The following is a 22,551-nucleotide window of genomic DNA, read 5'->3' on the forward strand; positions in this document are numbered from 1 at the left end:
ATTATAGTACTTGTATAATGACAATAAAAGCATTCAATTCAAGCTTCATTTTAAAAATGTATCATATGAAAATGTTCATTTCTTGCAAGGCTATACAAACAATTGGATTTGGACAATTATTAATCATTACTTGAGAGCACAAAAATGTACAAGACACAGTAAAAAAATTGCATACTAGGTGTTGCCTTGCTTGAGTCCTCAATACAAGTTTGGTCATCAGAACCATGTGCGTCACATGAGCAAGGGATGCAAGGGTTGTCCTCCTCAGGATTTACCTTGAGAGGGCAAAAAAAGCAAGATTTACAATGAAGTCAACACTTGAGTTCCTACTTAATTCATGAATTCAATTTGAAGTAACCTACTCCTGCAGGTCTGTAGTAGCCAGGAACACAGCTCTGACAGTTGATGCCGTCCGTGTTGTCTTGGCATGAAATACACACTCCACCGCCTCGGTACTGCCCGTTGATATCCAGGCTGAGTGATAGGTTAGCAACAGTCTGATTAAAGTAGCATTCCTCAGCCTTTCCGTGGCAGTTACACTCTAAAAGTGAAGACAGAGGGGAGAGTAGGACATACAAACATCATTAGTTGACCCACAACTGAATTCCCAGTAAGATGAGTGACAATGGATTTGTATTACTATCAGCCAATGTAGATTTGATCCTCAGAATGGCAAGTGAACATTTTTTAGGTTTAACATATACATTATGTTAGAATGATTGGAGTATCAAATCTCCCTTTATTTCACTTTCATAATAAGCAATAGATTTCAGCTTAAAAAGGGACTATAGTTTTAAAACAAATTCCAGCTAGCTCTTTAAAGGGGCAAGGCTAATTTACACAAATGTGTCTTTCATTACTATATTGGTTATACTAGCATTGCAACACTGGAATTGTGGTAAAGAGTCAAAAGAGGGGAAAATGAAGACAACAAAAGGATATATCAAATACATTTCAAGTAAAAAGTGTGTCAAATGTCTTACAAAAAATGTGAATGATCAGCATGTAATTATCCACATTAAAAAAATAATCCATCGCCTAAGGATTTGACCTTCTATCCCTCACCAATAAACAGAGTGTAGTTGGTTTATATTATTAAAAGCAAGCATCATTGGCCTATGATTAGAAGTGTGCATGCATTCCAAATGAGGCCAACATCACTCATTGTTTGGTCACAAATCAGCCTGATGGAATATTATCAGGGAGGATGAATACCGCTGGTTTGATCTCAAAATCGATACAGAGCCATGCTCTGGGTTTGATCTTGTGGTTGGGGGTGTGGCTCAGTGAAGAAGCTGCCGGGCTTTGCAAACTATTACATCTGGCAACCACAATCTCCTGGACGTCAGTGTTCCCATGGGCTGCCATTCAAATCCTTGTCCACCCCCAGCTTTTGATCACTTCCAACAAGACTAGAAAGGTGGTGACACAATGCACTTGCCCCCTGCCATGTTGTTTTCTTTAATATTATTATCTGACAGTGTTTAACTTACACCCCTCTGATGATCACTGGATACCTTAATGCTGTTTTGTCAGAGGGATTAAGTGTGGGTGAGGTTGTGTCATGGAAGAAACAATAGAAGCATTCACATTATGGTTCAACTTACTCTCACAAACATGCCGAGTGACGAAGGTACCCGCCATCCAGGCTTGTTGATGGTACCCAGGACAACAATGATCGCAACTCTCTCCACATGTGTTGTGTTCACATTCACAGCTAAACTTCTGCATGAAAACATAAAACAAAAACATCATTCAATCAAACAATTAAATGTGGGTTATTTGCAAGAAGTTCAACTAGGGTACGCCTCTTCCAAACTAGTATTTTTTACTATATCGGAAAAGATACCCAAATCTTCTATACATTAAATTTATCCAGCCAAAGTCTAATCTAATATCTACCTTTATATCATTTAAAAATAAAGACTTTTAGTTCAATATTTGATAATCTGCTCCTTATTTTTGGTTATAAAGATGTCAACATAGTGTCTTTATTCCAAAGTAAACAGCTAATAAAACCGTGTTTCATGTGGCTGATCAAGAATCAACTAAATGTTCAAATAGATGGCTGCAAACTGTAATTACCAGAATTTGTAAGTGGCCTATCAAACAATCATGTATTCACAAGAGAGTGCAATAAAATGATCTTGTTTCCCTTTCCAAATGATCAGCTGGTAACAAATGGGTTCACTAGCACCGTTCTGAGGGAAAGGAAATGGCAACATGGCAACACAGTTGGAGCATAACACTCCACTGGAAGACATCTGCCAATTTAGAGGCTTAGTAATTCAATTTAGTACTTTCTGTAAATTGGTTGATGAAGAGAGACTGCCAGATTGAATGGAGTACAATAGTGCAATATGCGCCAAGTTGTTGCTTTTTTTTTTTTTTGGACCATGCAACACTCCCTCCTCCCACATCCACACTTTTATCTGTGGCAAAACACTACAGCTTTTGGCTTGGAGTGGCTTTTGTGCTGAACGTGTACCCCAGCAGATGTTCCGTACACAATCAACTACAAATCTGCTCACAGGTCTCTATCGTATCTGTCCTCTGAACATCTGGCCAGGACTTAACCTCAAGGATGAGTGGCTGTGTAGAAGATTTAAATTTGCATAATTCATTCATCTATATATAACTTTTTAAATAGAATCCCTGGATAATTGTTGAACATTATTTCTCCCTTCCCATAAGTAAAATAATAATAACATAGAATTTTGATTATAACACTAAAAAAAGCAATGGGACAATGGTAATATAATGAGTCATATAGCTGTTATTCCAACAGCAACGACTCCAACTCAAAGCAGGTTGGAAAATTAAAATATAATAAGATGATAAAACATTAGATATAGGTGAAATAGATTGATCACACAACTGTATTAGTTAGTGCAATACAAATAAGAATTATAATCCTACTTCAATTACCATAAAAGTATTGTAATATCTACAGTAGCTTCAGATAAGTTATGCATTGTGAAGAAAATTAATTCATTGCAATATATGTATAAATGAATCATAATTAATGATGGACCAATGCATAATAATTTCAATACGCATTAAAAAATGTGTCTCCTTTGAGACGGAGATATATATATATATATATGTGCTTTTCTAATAAGAGGCAGCGGTGGAAAGATCAGACAGGAGTTGGAACAAGAGTGAACTGACATGCTTTACACAAACGATACGACTTAAGCTCAGTGACATCATGAGCTTGAGTGAGAAACACAATTGCCACATTGAGGTAAGGCTCGTTTGAGCCTGAGGACACATACAGGACAAGAGGCCACAAATGGGTGAAGGAAAGCGCGAAAGATCAGGTGTCTGCTATCAAACACTCGACCATTTGAGCTGACGTGCCAGACAACACCTGTGTCCCCCTTAGGAAAAAGTTTGATATCAAGGCGGCACATAACAAGCTAAAAGCTTGAGGGTATTGGATTTCCTTCAACATGTTATCTTTAAATGTGATGGAGTTGAACAGTTTACCTTGGAAACAGTGTTTAGTGGGCAGGCTTTCGCGTGACCATAACAGATGCACATCCCTCCAACTGAAATATCCTTAATGGAGTAGTAATACTGTGGAGAAACAACATGAGATCATTTATAGTGATGTGATTACATTTTACCTTTAATAAAACAATAGGGGTTATGGGGGGATTACGACCTTAAGTGTGCAATAATGCTCCATTCATATTATATTTTCAAATTGCTATAAACAGGATCATTTGTAAAGGCCCATTGTTAAAACTTAAAGCAAATTGTGTCATGATCCTCACCCGTCTTGTCACAATGGGATCGATATCTTTGGGGTCATGCAACGTCAGTGTCATGAGGTCAGCATTTAGCGTTCTGATCCGTTGAAAGACCAATCTGATGTAGCGGGCTGAGGTAAAGTTCAGCAAGGTCGGGGAAGGGTCATCTGCACTGGGACGGCCATTGATTAAAGAAGTATGAATCTGTAAAAGAGAAAACAAGGAATAAATAGGGACATAGAACAACTGAAGATGATTTGAGTAAAACATTAAAGGTGAATTCAGTCTTTTTACAGTGACAGAGTGGGTCGGAGTTGAGAGGCCTCTTGGGTAATAGATTGATTGGGGGAAAAAGAAAGAGACAGGTGCATGAAAACACACTCACACATGTATCTACAGGAGCAGAAAAGTTCCAGCAAAGTTCTACCAAAAATCAGTCAAAAGGCAATAAAACCACTTGCAATATGATGAAATCCAGCTTTAAATATTATCAACCACACAGAATAATGTGATAATGTCAATTAAAATGCAGCTTTGTCACCTTTGTTAAGCCATTTTAATATAACTTTTGTTATGAATCTCAATAAATTATGTTTACATGACTTGTAGGTGGAAAAGGGTTGAGGGGGAAGAGTGAAAATACAAATAGAAGAGATAGAATGGGTGGAGAAGTATTGACTCACTCCAAAAATTTGAAGGGAGGAAACAGTTCCAAGCAAGTTGGATGGAGTGCTTGGTGACGAGTGTCAATTTTGATGAAAAGGTTTCTATTTGAATTAAGGGCTAAGTTTATAAAACAGTGCTGAGGCTCGTGTTGTTGTATGGATTCAAGGCAGAGGCACTGAAAAAAATCCAATCAGCAGAGCTGGAGGTGGAAGAAATTAAGATCTTGGGGTTTAGGAGAGGTTAGATTGGAAAAGATTAGAATTTAGCTCATTAGAAAAGTAACCAAGGTTTGGTGTTTTGGGGACAGAGTTAGAGAGAGCAGATTTAAAGGGTTTAGACACATCTAGTGGAGAAACGGTAAGTATATTGGATGAAGGGTGATAAGGATGGAGCAGCAAGGGAGTAGAGCCTGAGGAAAGATGGAGAGAAGAATTATAGATGTTGTCAGAAAAGCTATGAGGGCAGTTGATGTTAAGAGAGGAGGAAGAAGATGATTGGCTTGGGTGGAACAGGTTGACATACTGTGGTGACCCGGAACAAGCTGAAAGAAGAGGAGCTGCATGCAGAAGAGGCCATTGCATAAAATTGTAGTGTGTTGGGGTAAGGGTCATGTAGTGGGTCACAAAGTCAGGAAACACTGATGCTCTTGGTTTTCTATCAATATGTTAAAATAAAGTGGGTGAACACAGTGATGATTAAAGTAGGAGAAATCGTCAAACAAACTTTAAATCTATAGTATATTGAAAAATGTTATAATAAATTAAATAAATTACAAAGATTGACTGAAAAATTGTGTAGTGGCTACTTTTATGCACACGCCTTTTAAGTAGAATATTATATTTGCAATAACTTGGTTTTGCATGGCCTTGTAAACACCTATAACCCTTTAAAAAAAACTGAATATCACCTCTGTGTTACTCCTTTAGCAATCTGAATATCAGTCCATATATATAAATATACTATATACTAGTACAGCTAATGTTAAGGGACTATTGAGAGGGAAAATCCATTTGTATAGGATAGTATACATGTATAGGATGAGAAAGTATTGATGTCCAGTAAGAACCATGTCAACATGCAGTCACATAAGAGAGAGGATAAGAACTTCTCTCAGCCTGTCTCATTAATGTGGCCAAAAGCAACATTTGGCATCTGCCAAAAAAGTCATCAATTGTGCCAAAAGTGTGTGCGTGGCGAAAAGGGAAATACTCGATGAGTGCAAGCTGCACACTTGGAAGTAACGGAGGAGATAGTTGTGTAGGTGTGAATGTGTTATGAGTGACACCACATGTGTGCGTGCGCATGTGTGTTTATGTGTGTGAGACACATCGCCTCTGACTCATTATAGTTGCACTGTGATCAGACGGCGAGGGAGCTGTCAACCACAGGCGTGCATGCACACACTCGGCACATTCAGACTCCTACGTTACTTGGAGCTCTTGACATCTTTTCGCTCACACCCCCTCCAGTGCTCTCCCAAAGGACACACAAGCATACACACGCATCTCCAGGACAAACACACGAGAAAATACAGAAACATTCGCACTCGTGGGAAATGTACACACACACATCCAGACAGGCGACCACAATTACAGGCCTGTGTAGGAAGCGTAAATGTGTGTACACTATGTCCAGAGAAGAATTGAGTTCATTAATGTCAGTTAAAACCGCTATTCCACTTTTATACACACGTAAATGTAGCTAAACAATTCTTAGGAACTTTATAACCACCAGGGTTTGTACTTTTTTAAAATCCATGTAATGTCCTTTGTTGGCTTCCTCAGAAAAGCAGACATTTATACTTCATTCCATAAACAATATTCTTGGAAAATTACTTCAAATTGAAGCACTGTTCATTTGAAAACAGTGAAATATGTATTGAAAAATGTAGACAATACAAACATAATTGTTTTGATGATTAAGGTCAGGTAATTGTGTTTTGAGCATTTAAAATGGTCATCTTGCAAAGGAGAAAGCTCAATGCAACATTTACCTCCACAACAATAAATTTGTCAAATAGTCTAGGATGGCAAACTCCATTTAAGATAACTATTGATCTATAATTTTGTTTGTACACTGTACATGTGGCACAAGATAACAAAATATTGATGGGGTGGGAAAAAAAATCCACTGTCTGGTCTTAAAAGTCATAGAGGCTTTGAGGGCAAGAAAAAAAGATATAAAAAATATAATACAGCAACAGACTTAAGGTTTTTCCAGATAACTTATCTGTCTGTAACAATATTGTGGTGAGTTAGATTTTTACAATGATAGGGTCAGAATGGATGTAGCCACCGTTCAGTTTGCTTGTTTCACCATGTTTCCAAAAAGAAGTGCATATCAATCCGTTTTACAAATTGCAAAATACAGAAGAGAAACACAACCTGTGCAAAAGCTGCAAGTGAGAACTTTCATTCAGAAACACTATAGTTGATATCTAAGTTAATTATCTGAATTAACTTTTTGTTGGTGTGGCCTCATAGATAAACTTGATGACTTTAAAAGAATAATCAGATTGTCACAATAATAATAGAAATTTTACCTCGCCATTCTCTAAGGGGTGAATCTTGGAGTAAAATGATGTGCAGATAACTTCATCATCTTTGGTGTATGATGGAGGTCCTGTTCTTGGATTCATGTTGAACCTGGTCAGGCACTCTGTCTCGGTCAGGGCAAAATACTGCCATGGTTCGAATGTCTCGCCATCTATTGAACGCTCCAAGATCCAGTTACCTGCATAGAGAAATATTCTAGTGAAATATTGACAAAAGTATGACCTATACAATATCATCAGTGTGTATAATAATATTCTACTGCATTCTCAAACTATTGAATGTATATGCTGAACACTGATAACAATTCAATGTCAATAGCATGCCTCAAAATCATGTTTTATGTAAATCATTCTTAAATTAAATGTAACTGCTAGAATAAAAATATGTAGGTAGTGTGACTTTGATCAACTTTAGTCATATCTCAATTCCATCTATGTAACTTAAAGAACTAACGAATAGGGTTGTTGCTTTTTCTGCAATATTTGACTGTTGACTTGGTTCTCATGTATGTGGTTTACATTGTTTATTATAATTAAAGAGCTGTAGTTTACATGTTAAATTAAGAGACTGCTAAAGCAATGATAATGTGGTGGATTGCTTACCAGGACGGGGCGAGTTGGCAGCCTTAACAATCACATAGGCTATCTGGAAAACCTGATGAAATAGAGACAACCAAATAACAAGGATGTTTTAAACACAGATATTTGAATTTGGGTTACAAATGACTATTAATGATGTGGGCAGTGGTGTCACATTGCACAGGACATCCACTGTGTGTGTGTGTGTGGGGGGGGGGGTGGCAAGGGGGGTTATGATGTTGTGTTTGTGTCGACGTGAGAAAGAACAGAACATTTCAGAGTAAGCTGATAGCTGTTTCTCATAGCTCTAACAAAAGCGTGACTTTTACATGTATTCAAACCAAATGGAAGGCATACAGAGTGTGCTGTGTTTTGATCAGGCAATTCTAGAAAATGATACTATACTACAAATGAGTTTTTTTTCTTCTTTAAAGGCTCTGGCGCTAATTTGTCTAAACACCTGTGTAGATAAACACTAAATAAATGATCACCAATCCAAAGTACATAAAGTCATATGAGGATATGTTTGGTCTGAAAGAACCTAAATCCTGACCCTCAAACTCGAGCCAATCAAACACCTTTGGAGCAAACTAGAAGAGAGTGTGTCTGATAGCCAGGCCCTTTTTTCCAAAATTAATGACATGGGGCCTTAGAAATGTTCTACTAGATGAGAGGACATAAAAAAATGGCACAGAAATCAGAACATTTTGTACAAACTCTTCCTTAGTGGATAGATAGCTCCAAAAAGAAGATAAAATATTCCTCTGTTTTTAATACTGTTTCATATTAGCAATTTTAAGGTACTGCGTAAATGTTTTGCAGATGTTATATATGTAGTTAATAAAAGCTGACTGATTAATGCATACTCATTTACACACAATTCAATTTTCACTGATGAAATTGTTTTTTTTTGTCCATTGATGAAGGAATAGTCATCACTGACAATTAAAAATGTAAAAATGACAGGACAGCAATGAATAAATTGTCACAAAGTACTAAAATATTTGATAACAGCTCATCTATAAAAGGAACAAATTGCATATCCTTAATATGTAAGAGTGTTGAGTTAATTATGAGAATAAGGGCAGTCATATCCAATGACATAAATGAATTCTGGGATGTTAACATAAAAACACAGGAGAAGTTGACAGGTGCATATGCAAAGCCTAAAAATTTACTGTCACTTGAAATGTGTTAACATTTCACTGGACTAATAAAGACATTTTTGGCTCACGTCTTAATCGTGTGACACATCCAATTTTCCTCCTTGCCAAACCCACAAGGAAAAATAGCAGATATTTACTGGAGTAATCCTATTGCCCCATTTATACATGGAAAAAATGGAATCTTTTCAGTCTTGTGTAAAGGAGTGTGCAGAAACATAAAAACAAATACATCATTTAAATTGCTTATATTTCTATTTTGCACATCTATTTTAATAATGAAGATACCACAGAAAAGCAAGGTGGCGTCAAGGGATAGAAGCCTCTAGATAAAACAGATTACCAAGTGAAATATTCCGTGTGTGAATGTGCGTATACTTAATGAGGTCCAAAAAATGGATATGTCCCAACATAGCTGGTTTGGTAAGAATTTGGCCTGAAGCTTTGAAGTACAGTCTATTTCACAAAACAACAGATGCTGCAATGTCTCAACATTCTTGCTATGGCCTGAGCTGCTGTCAAATGTTGGATCCCACCCCAACACCCCCAAAAGTTTCATGAATTCCCCAATATCCTCGAGGTAAAAGGTACTGTACAACAACTGTATATTCCCCAAAAAGCTGTCCCTGAACTGCAATGTGTTGTTACAGTATCTGTCTTATTGCATCAATAGAGCTGCAGTCTTGAAAATTCTAAACAATTACTATATACACAATAGTTGTATTTTATTTAAAGCTTGGTACCATCAAAATGTAATAATAAAGCCAGTCAGCATGCATAAAAATCTGAATTGTAAAGGTCTCTTTTGTAAAGAAAAAGGCATGAAACTTAAAACAGGTGCTTGAAAATTACATGTTTGATTCACATTTCAGATTTGAAGAAATGCGGATATTACCAGTTTTTTGACTGACAACTGCTTTCAAGAGTGTGATGGGTTTGAAAGCTTCTCTTACTGCCTGACCGGTGAATCATTAGAGTGCATTCATCAAACCTGCCTGATGCATTTCCATAAAAGCTGCAATTTATCTGAATTGTAGATGGAAAGCCCTGGGACATATACTGTTAATTTCACAACCCAGATAGCACTGTATATTAATAATAATAATGTTAATGCCTGCAAAGAAGCCTTGTCACAAAGTACTTTAAACTAAGTTTTAAAAAAGCACAATTCAACCTTATTCTACTATGTATATGGTCCCAAATATAATTTGCTGTGTTAAAAAGACTTTACTAAGATATATATCAGGAAAACTACATGAATGAATTAATAAAACATTCATTTTAAACTTAAATAGATTTAGACAAATCCATTGAATTGGCTTTTTTCCCCCAAAGTTCAGAGAGCTCAATTGTGACTGTTCCTAAAAAACATTTAAAATGTTCCTTGTTGTTTGGGAATATGTGACGTGCCAAAATATGATGTTGAAGGTCAGCAATGACTCAGTAGGTGGTCGGCAAGATAGACTGTCTCCAAAAATTAAAAAGCTTTTGAAGAATCTATGCACAGCAAATGGAGCAAGATAATAATTGTCGTCAAGTGCCAAGCTTGCAGTCAACTGTTATAATCAATTCCAATCATTTTTCTGTGGCGCCCTATGGAAGCTTGAGAGAGAAGGGTTCGCTGCATGGGATGTGTCACCAACTAGGAGTGCTGTGACCTAATTTTAGAACCTGTGTCAACTTGCTTTTATATTATTATTATTTTTAAATATAACTTACAAGTGGGAACAGTTAAACAACAGAAAATGGGGGTTAAATGTATGAATGCCTAACACTAAATATTTTAAATATTCAAATCCCATCATCTTTATAATCTAATTATTCATAGGAATGATAAAAACGGTTACTTAATAAAAAAAATATATATATATTTTATATTTGATACATGATTTCATACATGAAATTGCTATACTACCTAAAATACATATTTTTGCGAGGGTTACTTGGAGTTTTAGGCCTCTTACATGAAGAAAGATAACCATTTTATTCTTTTTCTCCACCTTTTTTTATAACTCACCTCCATATCGCAAAATAGCAGTTAAACTAAGGTCTTTTAGTCTTTTGCCTCGGTAATTGTTATTCTCCTTTTTTAATTTTCAATTTTAAAAAAAACAGTATTAGTCAAAATTAATCCATTACAAAGACTCTGATTAATTAAATTATAATTTGAGTCTCCTTCTGAGTGTAAATACATAAATACAAACTACATATGTATCAATGGAGCATCATGAATGTGTATGGAAAATGGAATTCTACCTGTTTCAAGTCCAGTGTAATAGTCACATAATGGTATTCCATTCCATTCTTGATGGATGGACTTTGCCACCAACGGTTCGTCCCATCAATAGCATATTCAATAGGGTGACGCTCTGCAAAAAGAAATATCGCAGAAACCCTCCAATAATTACATCTAGACAATTCCAGACACAGCTATAGTGATTGATCGACTAATTCTAAAATTATGCACTACCATGAGTAAGTGCATATGTGAGTAAGTGAATAAATGTACAACTCACCAAATGGTTTCGTACTGTTCTGATCACAAATTCGACATTGGGGGTTTCTAACAGGCCGACCTGGTACATGTTCTACTAGTTTACAGAACATCTGTGGTTCAGATTGACCACACGTAGCATTGGTGGAAATATCAGCCATGGATGCCAGATTCAAAACAGCCGGGAATAACCCTGGGAACAAAAAAAAAAGAGAGATTTAATTGTACTGAATACAAAGAATGACAAAGGAAAGACCAATAAAATGTCACATCATAATAGCCACTGACTGTATAGTAGTAATTTTGTCCTATATGTGTGTAAGCGACATTAGTTCAGATGTTGTAAATATTAGTATGGATGTCCACTTCATAATGTCAGTAGGCTTTTGCCTGTAGAGAATAAACATAAGTGCCAACTTATAACAACCTTGACTGAGATGAGTGCTATTCGAAAGAGGGTGATTTGTTTATTTGATTCATTGACAAGCATAAATCTAATTAAAGTTCAGAAATATTCTCAACACAGAATCATACAAATGTAGTTTAGTCGTAAACAGGAGGAACATGTGAACAAGTAGTGGCATAAAAAAAAGTGGTGCATATCTATGCGTGTGTCCAGATGAGAACAGCTGTTGGAGCAGATGTCAACACTGTTGAACTGTGAAGAACGTTGGAGACATCCAAATGATCTCTAATAACATACTCACACAGTAAAGAACATTTGAGACATCCTTATTCTCACACACAAACCATTCGCAATCCAATGTTCACTGAAACCTAAACGCTACTGTTTGTGGGAAATATTAAATAATACTAGGAAATGGCCAGACCTTAAAATTGAAATTTCATATATATGAAGGCTCCAGGACACCAAGGATGAACCACTAGAGTGGTAATATTGACCTGAGTGGCACTTTGGCCTAATTCAGGGGGTCTCTATTGTTATATATAGATATATCTTTTTTTTTTTTTTACTGCACTGTTTTTTGCTCAGTTTAGGGTAACATTTGGCAATCAAATAAATGAAATAGTGAGGACATTTATATATTTTTGTATTGTTTTGGAATACTTTCTGTTGAAATTGTTCTATTTTTCTATCATGGGTGAAACGTTTTTTGTTTTTTTTGGTTCCTTTTCAAGTTGAATAGAAAAGATGAGAAAACATCAGAGATAGGGATTAGATTTCAGATCTAGTGAATGCCGTCCACACAATGACGTTTTGCCTTTGGGGTTCTTTACCAACCATTCTTTGGACCCAGCCTTAATAACCAAAGAAACCTCCCTGTGTGTGTCATTTTATTATCCCTCTGCACAATTAAAATGTGTGTAAAGAATTCTGTAATACTAGTGGGAATTCAGGTCTAATCTGTAAAATATGTATCATTAGCAGTTTCAACCTTAGACATCATAATGAAGGATCATTATGGAACACTGTCCAAATAACTTCTTACAAATCCTTCAGGCTAAAATTTTACACTAAAAACACTATTCCACATTACTAGTAGTTTCTTAAAGACAGTTTTCTTTTTGCTTGTGGCTAATAGAGAGTTCAAATGTTTTCATATTCTGCCACAAAAGCTTAATTTTAACATCTGATATCTAGCCAAAGGGCTACTTAGTGTCCATTTCAAAATAAAATACAAGCAAATAAATGTAACACTTCATAGAAAACTGTCATTCCTAACCATTGAGTGGTGGTGGCACATCAGCATGCCATTAGAGACCATTAGAAATGATCTATTTCCTGCAAATAATGCAAATCTGTAATCACCTAACCGTTTATAATGGGGGGAAGAACATTCAAATGCCATTTCCCAAAATGGCAGGAGCTACTTAATTACACCGTGTAACCGCTTTTACTCCCATTTTTTTTCTTTTGGTGTGGCATAAAATATAGATCTTACCGCCATTAGGTTGTAAAACTCTGAACTAGAAAATAGTGAGCTATACCACTTGATCAATATAGTCACTAAAACAAGACATTTGTAAGGGAGCTCAATCTTCATTAAAACTGAAAATGTCCCCAAGGTTTCTTTATTACACTGTGCAAGGAAACAGTGTTTGTTTTTTTCTGTCACAAGAGGAGATGAGTCTTCATATTCTGGGTATTCACTCCTTATGTGTGTGTGTGTGTGTGTTTGTGTGAATGTGTGATGGATGTGTTATTGTTGAGTTTTGGGGCTAGATGTAAGCATGATGGAATAAAAAGGAGGTTGAAAAGGACGGGATCATCTCTCTGTACACCTCCCTTTCCATCTCTCCCCCCTCCACCCTGAGCACTTCAGCATTACAGGCTGGGGAAAATATGAAAAGATTGATGAAGATGCCAAGATAGATGGAAGGATTCTCAGAGAACGATAGAGAGTTGTTTAAAAGGGTCAGGGCTGGAGAAGAATGAGGGATGAGAGTACTATAATCCTCTATACTCACACGTACAGTATATGGAGGGTGTGAATGTATCTACATATGTTATGGGAAAGAATAACCTTACAGGTGAAAACTTCTACAGAGCAAATGCAGGGGCGTTTTGAGTAAATTTACATTGACAAGGAACTAAGATCCATTCATATGAAATAGATTTGAATTGGTAGATCATTTAAAAACAATGTGCTCTTTGAAAATGTTATTTAACATTACTGAAAAGTTTAGTAAAATTTAAATATTGAGAAGTGAACAGATATTCAACTATAGGTTTTGTAACTCAATGGTTGAAACGCTATCTGTAAAACAGCCACTGAGGAAAATTAATTTCCTAAAGGAAACACAATCACCTCAAGATAGATAAACACAAAGAACACGACAATTCTATAAGAAATCAAATCAACTGAAAACTTGTGTGATTATTGTTTTCAGGAAATTAAAAACACAAAATGAATTTATGAGAGTAAAGATGTGTAAAGCACACAACTATTGCAGAGATGCACAAACATACAACATGAGCTCCTTGATCTCTGCATATCATAAGCTGATTTCTTGCATGCATTTCCAAACCTTGATATAACTCAGTGGAGTAATGCCAGAATGCAAATGTCCAAATCATTTGGACTGGTTCTAAAACAGATGGAAGAATATCCAGATGAATACCAACATCTGAAGGTTGAAAAGGGGGGAGATTTACATGAGATGCAGGAACTTCTTCTATCAGTCAAGGTTAAAACAACAAATATTTCTATAACCATGCAACTTTTGGTATGATTATGAAAATTTCCCCATGAGAATTCCCCATTCAATGTTTTGTCAGGAATGTTAAACACTTTAAGAATCAGAATTGTTTCATCGTTACTGCTTGGCAAAAATGTGCTTTTACCAGCCCTATACCAGATTCTAAATAACAGACATTGCATTTGATGATTTCCTAATGCATGTGTGAAAGTTTATCTTTTTGGAGAATCTAACCAGAGTTAATGATGTGCACCAGAGCAGACACCAAAAGAAAAACTTTTTAGTTATGTGGTTTGCCAAGAAACCACTGAATCTTGTTTCCATGGGGACATGCGTAATTCTTACTCAAAGTGTGTCTAATTGTCTATAATTGGTTGAAAATGATGGCTTTACATAGAGGAAATGAATGGATTATTAGATTTTACTCATCCTTAGCAATGGAATTCCAAAGTCCTTCCAAAAAAGGTGGAATAATTTTAAAAAAAAACTGATATTTGTGGCATCTCCTATCAGGACTCATTGCAGATAGCTAAACTGGATTTGAATTATGGTTTGTTATCATAATAATTGGCGTGATTTACTAAAATTAAGCACTATCAGAGCCTTTGATTCATATTCTAGTAAATTAGGGTTTGGGAATCTTGAATGTATCAACTTAAAGGTGGAGTAAATTACTTAGAAGTCTAAAAACATAAGGCTACTTTAATACAAGTTAAATCTTACTTTGAATTTGACAACAATGTACTATCACAGCTTCTATGTTCACGCTGAAGATCTAAAATGCTTTAGAGAATTTAGAAATATACGAGATAAAAAATAAATATGTTAATTGTTTGAATATAAATTGGGCCCCCATCTGGCAGATGTACATAAATTAGACTGAGAAAAAATAATGGTGACACAAATGATGAAATCAGATTGTGTCTGAAGCTTCCAAGCTGCTTTTGCAATACAAAACATCTAGATGCTTCGTTAAAACCCTGCAGCCAACTAAACACAGCAGGACTCATTAATACTGTGCATCATTCCTGCCTTTATATATATATATATATATATATATATATATACTTTTTTAGAACTAGCTTTTCATGTTTTATTCTTTAGATATAATAAGGGACAAATACAGTGTTAGAACATATGGTACAATCAGATTAGTGTCATGATCTGACACTCTGCAGAAAAAAGATAAAGGCCTCAATTAAAAAAGACATTTCACCCACTATTTTTCAATTAAACTGGTGGAAATCCATTACCAAGAACATGTATAATATTGCAATATATGAAAAATGCTGCTAAGAATTCCACCGGACAATAATAAGACCAATGTCACTGCTTTAATTTGTTGCACTATTGTTGCCATATTTCATGGTGGCAAGCACAAGCTATCTCAGTGCAACAAGAGTAGCGGTGTGAGTTTATTTATTGCAACACACTGTCAAAATAACGCACGGTGGCTCAGTTTGGGATAAAATCTGGGATTCACCAAGTTGAGGAGATAAAAACTTTGAAAACAACTGCAGTGGGTGTAGGGCAAGAACTATTTGGAATTGGTTCCTTAATACGTAAGACAATATATGATGTGTTTAGATTCACTGATTGTGAAATTACATGCAATAAAATGGGGGGGAGGTCGGTTTCACAGAGAATGCAGTTTAACTGAAGTAATTGAAAATGATGAAGTTGGAATTGATCAATAAATGTCAATGTAGATAGAATATGAGCATCTTAATCCCAAGAATGAAACTGGTACCCTAGTTTTTAGCACAATGTATACTGTAAGATCCTAACATAAAATAAGACGTGAGAAAAAAATTTATTCTTGCATAATATATTGCTCATCATTAGGTTTAAAATCAATGGACAAGTTTATCACACATTGGAATGGATAAGGCTTGATTTGAATTCTCACCATCCACTTTAAGGATGGACATTACTGCTATTCACCATCATTGTCAGCAAATATGCTTTAGGACTAAGAATTTACTCCTATTTTGCTATTTTGTTGTGAAATAGGAATGATATATTTTATCTAGTGTTTTCTTCACTGTCTTTCAATCTACATCTGGTGGTCAATATACTTTCTTCCTTACAGGGGTCTTTGGAGAAATAAAAACTAAGTCAACATCCTCCTCTCACTCAGACTTCCTGCCTCAGCATCCCGTCCAAGGCTCAAATTTAGCTTGAAAATGAAAACCTCGAGCAAACAGTCATCCTTCGTTGAAATACTGTCATGAATTATTTATTAAACAAACAAAAAAAAAGGCAGGGAGCACATGAGAAAGACAGGGGTAATGAATGTGGGCGGATCAGAAAGGTCAGGATGTTTCCCCAACCCACGTCCTTCTTTTTTTCCAATTAGACTTCATTCGACTGACTTAGATTTCCACCCCAGCATCTCTTCCCCTCCCCCTCGACCAAATGTGGCTATCATCTATCTGATTGCCACAGTAACAACATATAAACAGAAGGAGGAACAAAACAAATGATGAATGACTACTTAGAATCAAATATACAAGCACAAAGAAAAATGCCTCTTAGTTTCAGTCAATCCATTTTTATAGGCTTACAGCTTGATCTGATTCATCCTCAAATGGATTGTGGGTGATTTTTTCCTAATCCACATGCCAAACTGTGAGCATTGTAACTATAAGCATTACTTGTCATAGGAGTATAGAGTAGGGATGTCTTGATGCTTGATCCAATAAAAAAATCATCCAAAAAATGATGAAAAATGATATTTTTAGTATTGAAGTGAGCCCTGGTGGTGCTACCTCTTCAATAAATGCTCTGTTAACACGATTCTTTGTTACCATTATTATTTTCTAAAGAGAAATTGTTCCACTTAGCAGATATTTTTGGCTAGCGGTGGATATGCCGCAGTCGAAAAGCTCGAAAATACTCAAAAGAGACACTAGTACTGGATTGGTTCAGATCTTGTGACACAATCCGATACTGCCCGATAGTTTAAAAATAGTTGGGTGCCAATACTGTGTATCGATTAGGTAGATCACTAGTATAGACTAAAGTTAGTGAGTAAGATCAAAGCTATAATGCAATCAGTTTAAAGAATGTCATCGCCAATATCCTTCTCTAAAGGCATACAAGGTCATTCTCCCCACACATAGAATGAAATGGAAGCACAGAGGGGAATAAGCAAAAATGCAACAACAACAAAACTCAGATTGGAACTTCAGAACTGAGAGGGAGACAAGTTTAAATGACTGACAAGCTAAAAACAATTCTGCATAGTTTTTTTTTTTATATCAGGAGTGATTCACTGCATGGACACCATAAAAGAATATTAAAGATGATGAAAGATGATGAAATTCCATTTATATAATTTCATGAATGAGAATAAACATATGTTTGTCAGTCTCTTCTTCAGCCTGCAAATCCGTTCTCATCTTGTATGTTTGTGGGGGGACGGATTCTCGCAAATTATGACCTCTTCCAGACGGTCATAAAGTCAGACTAAACAGGAAAACCACCGATTTATAGACAGTTAAGACCCCCTCCCCTTTCACAGAAAGTCATGCATGGTGGTGGTGAAGGGTGATTGTTATAGCAATTTGATTCCTTGTAGTTTTTTCAACAATTAAATTCATGTTTCAGACAAGAAGGCTCACCCTAAAGCCACATTTGTCCGGCAGAGACATCAAAAAGTGGAAAATTATAACATGGACAGCCAGTCAATCAAACACCCCAATTCATCTAGCATTAAAAAGGTACCAAGTGAACGTGTAATGAAAAAAGTCCACTCTGATCTTTAAAAAAAAGAAAGAAATGAATGAGCAGAGAAAGAATCTGTATGTGCAATTACTCCTGGATAAGTGGTTGGAGTGATTTAAGCCAGTTCAGGACAGCATGTACTAAATCTATCAAGCCAAGTTACGACCGGTCCCCCTCTTGCACAACATTCACAAACACACACACACACACACACACACACACACACAACGTCGTACCTGATGAGGCAGTGATGAGGACATTGTTAAATCATCTCCAAGCACCTCTGAAATACACGTATGATTTAAGTCATTCATCTAGACTAGCCTTGCAATGCACTCACCAGAGGCATCATCCAAGGCTGCACACACACACAAACCAGTATATGAACACAAATAAACACACACATTTACACTGTCTGGAGGATATGGGGAACATGTTGGGCTTGGTAATGAAAACATGCCATTGAGCAGATTTACAGGATAGCAACTTAATCTCTGCCCCCAGCTAAGATTTGTTATGGGTGAAGAATCTAATCTTCTCATAGCTATAACCAATATAACCCAATATGGACAAACCATAATCAAGAATGGCAATATCCCTTTCTATCATTTGTTTTTACCCGAGCAATCACAGTCCTTAATAATGCTAAATACTTCAACATTGAGTGAAGAGTCTTCCTTAGTAAAACAGTCACTGTCCACTTATGGGGTGAAAGGTGCATGTATGTGGAAAAACTCATGTCTCTCATACTATAAATGTATATTCACCTTTCTATGCAAGGGTACTTGGAGCTCATAACATATCTGTTACCACAACAAAGTCGCATTGAGGGGCATTGTTTGCATATGTTAATTATATGATGAAAATCCCAGCTTGAGGTCTACGCAGTGAAATGTCACAAATGTTTTGAATGGTTATTGGAATTTTAAAGTAGCAAATTGGGCCATAAGATCTACTGGTATTCATCTAACAGCTGGGACCTGTCAAGTTTTCAGCGTATAAAAAAAAACCACCATGTCGAAAGTGTTGGTTGATAAGTGTTCATTTCTAAAAGATGTTCACAGGAGGTAAGTGGCTCTAGGATGGCTTTTGCCTTTACAATGACAGGGTTGCATTTCTGTTTTTGTAGATCGGTTAGTGTGTACATGGTCATACAAATTGGGTGAATTTAGTATTTGACAGGTCAGGAAATAACATCATTTTCAAGATGTGGCCAGTGGGGTCACTAGGGATGGTGGGTAATTGGAAATCCAGATGGACGTGCATGAATTTCAGCGAAAAAGGAGTTACCGAGGAAATGGAACTGAACAAACAGGGACAATGTTAATAATGGTCATTTCATCTTTTCAGATCTCATTTTAGTTTTAGTTTTCTTATTTTACTCTCATTTCTATCTTGAAAATAATCTCTTTTTGATTTATACATTGCAGTCCAATCTACCTTTCCTAAAATGAACTAAGCCTGAGATGGCAAATCTTTAGTCAAGTGCACCATTGAATCAAAAATTAAGTCCATAGGGGACAATATGTAAAGTATTTACATGGGGAACACTGAGTAATTGAAGGGGATATTGACTGCAACTGCACACAAACCTCACACCAGAAAGAAACACACTCACATATACTTATCGAAGCTTGTACGGCAATAAGTCTATGTTAGCACTTTTCCGGCTGCAACTGGACAAGCACAGAAATAACTTAAGCATCTTGCTGCCTGTTAACAGATGTCAGCCAACAATTTGTACATGAGATACAATCATTGCAGGCCAGAATGAATAAAAAAGACAGATGTCCATGTACTCCTCAAAAACAAGTTATTTACATCCGGTCTCATAGAAACATATTCACATGAAATCCAACACTGTTGAATTTGGTCGATGGAGTATTTCCCTGCCTTCCTCTTTCTGAAAGTGACCAAATTAAAGGAATCTTAATAAAACCCCAGTTTAATTAAAATGAATTTGGGAACAAGGGTCTTCCTTGAGGAAACAGTCACAGCTATTAGCCATAAATCAGCTAAAATTAGGCAGGGAATATGCAAGGATTTCAGTAATACTACATTTGAATTGATTCTTTTTAAATTCTGAAAACACTGCATTGCATTTGATCCAAGTTCCACCCTTCCCATGTGGAGTTTCCATGTTCTTCTTGTTCCTCTGTGGGTTTCTCCGGGCTGACTAATCATTCTAAACTGTCCCTAGTTGTGAATGTGTTCATGAATGGTGGTTTGTCTCCTTATGTCCTGCAATTGGCTGACAAACAGTTCAGGGTGTAACAACCCTTCAGCTCATACTAACAGTCAGAAAATACAATATGTGGCTATTTTCACAATAACAGACTTTCCGATTGATTTATGAGGCAAAACAATCAAGATAAATTAAGAAGATTTAATGACTCTTTGAAAGAAGGAGACTATACTGGATTATAGTTGCTGTGGCTATAGCAGAGCTGGTACTCTCCTTATTCCAAATGTACTCACCATTACCGTGACACATTTAAGAGAAGACTATTACACACAACAATCAGTTCAAGTGATTTCTGTGGTCAATGCTTTTAATGCAAGGCTCTCTCCCAGTATTAAAAGATGACTATTGATCAGGAGAGAGCTGAACCACAGGATGCTGACTCACTGATCTTGGCCACCACTGATGAGTACACCTCTGCTAATAGATGGTTTGAAGCCCGCGCTTACTGCTCTGGCAGATCAAATGTTCAAGCGATTGATCACACCAAGGAAGCAAGGAAGTCTTTCTCTATTGAACCTCTTTGTGAAGACTTATTTGATTTTTTTACCAACATGAAGTTGAAAAATAATAATTACACACCATGTTCCCATAGGTGTTCTACAAAGGAAAAACAAAGACATAGGGTATGCATCCACTAAAGTTTTGACAATAATATCCGCTACAACTGTTGCAGATTGTGTGTCTATCGGTGTGCGTATGTTCATGTACACGGAAGAGTGTGTTTCCGTGCACTCGTGTAGCGAAGCTCATAGCATTCATTACAGTGGCACTATGGACAAACTGCTCCCTGGATAGACATTGATTTTCACCCAATGGATCTCACTGTTAGCAAAGTCTAATAGCTTGGTAGGTAATGGGTACAGGTTATGAATGAGGCCCTATGGGCAAGAGAAAGAGGGGGAAAAAAGGAAAAATATAGAGTCAAGAGAAAGAAAAAGAATGGTGATGGAAGCCAAGCAAAAGACTTAACAGACAAGATCAGAAAGATGTTACATAGGAAACATAATCTGAGATTAAACCATATAAAGTGAGATGACAAATTTAACTTATTCACTGCTATTGAATCTATTTGAACAAGGATGGACGGACTGCCAGTGAAGGATCATTACATGCCTTCCAAGTCTAAATAAAAATTGACACACAAAACTACATCTTTAAAACCTATAACAATTTATATACCTCCAGTATAGTAAGAGAATTATGGAAAACAGAGAAGAAGCCTAAAGGAAGTCTGAAGCAACGATTGAATCAATTCTCCACAAAAGTAATAGTCAAACTAAAGAAGGGACCCTCGTTTTGCTCATTACTGAAACACTGATTTCTCCATGCCTCACCAGCTTGGACCAAGAGCTGGATACGGCTAAAAGACTTGCTGTCTCAGCGAGGAAACATGAACACACATGCGCACACACCAATAAACAGGGGGAGACTACTGGGGGGTTGGCACTTCAGCACTGCCAAAGCAAGTAGATGAAATCTCGATCCCAGATTACAACACAGTTTGTATTGTGAAGCCATTCAAAAACAACTTCAATCCGCGGAAGATGTCCGCAATATGAGAGATGCCTTCCATATAAATATAGTGTATAATAGTACAGCAAAGCTCAGAATACACTAGTATTATTGCTTTTACGATGAACAGTTATGATAACACACAGCCTAGACATGTCTACTGTGAAATAGTGATGAAATATTTGCATTAAAGCACATTACTTTAGACAAAATACACTGGCCAGAGAACACACTAATATTTTCATGAACTGCCTCCAGTTATGATTATCACGCACTTTCTCCATGACAGTATTTTATTAGCTTATGCAAGGTCCTGGTATGTATTTCCTTTCAAAGCCATATTCATCTTTGGCCAAGATCCTGTATTGGTGATAGAAGACCGAGTCCACTGTGGGAAAATTACCATCGAGGTTAATAAGTCTTTCCCGTCTAAAAGTGGGTTCCACCACAATTTTAACAAACCTCTCAACCACAAGAGCGAAAAGTTATCGTACAGGGATTATGCTGACATTAAGGTCACAGCAGCACTGTTTTAATACCTGTGTGCGAAGAACTTAATTTGAAGCCCTGAGTACCCCACCCAAGATATTTCCCAGAGGGCAAGATGTTATTTGCCCGGTCATCTCACTAAAGCTTCCACAAACCTACATAAGACAGAGCTTTTTTTCAAAATTTGTTCTTGGATCATT

The 22,551-nt window shown here is 36.5% G+C and overlaps 1 protein-coding gene across 4 annotated transcripts in view; it reads right to left on the bottom strand.

Moving 5' to 3' along the window:
- The window catches only part of lama2 (laminin, alpha 2), a 99,230-nt gene that overhangs the window by 68,944 nt on the left and 7,735 nt on the right, over positions 1-22,551 (bottom strand). For all 4 annotated transcript variants that reach the window (XM_077709208.1, XM_077709200.1, XM_077709192.1 and 1 more), the window contains 9 exons: positions 11,237-11,407; positions 10,977-11,089; positions 7,582-7,633; positions 6,967-7,157; positions 3,783-3,962; positions 3,493-3,582; positions 1,608-1,725; positions 363-541; positions 176-275 (listed from right to left, as the gene is read on the bottom strand). In XM_077709208.1, the coding sequence (XP_077565334.1) occupies positions 176-275; positions 363-541; positions 1,608-1,725; positions 3,493-3,582; positions 3,783-3,962; positions 6,967-7,157; positions 7,582-7,633; positions 10,977-11,089; positions 11,237-11,407 (1,194 nt within the window). The remainder of the gene's footprint in view (positions 1-175; positions 276-362; positions 542-1,607; positions 1,726-3,492; positions 3,583-3,782; positions 3,963-6,966; positions 7,158-7,581; positions 7,634-10,976; positions 11,090-11,236; positions 11,408-22,551) is intronic.

This window comes from Stigmatopora nigra, chromosome 2, assembly GCF_051989575.1.
Source record: "Stigmatopora nigra isolate UIUO_SnigA chromosome 2, RoL_Snig_1.1, whole genome shotgun sequence".
Classification (NCBI taxonomy): Eukaryota; Metazoa; Chordata; class Actinopteri; order Syngnathiformes; family Syngnathidae; genus Stigmatopora; species Stigmatopora nigra.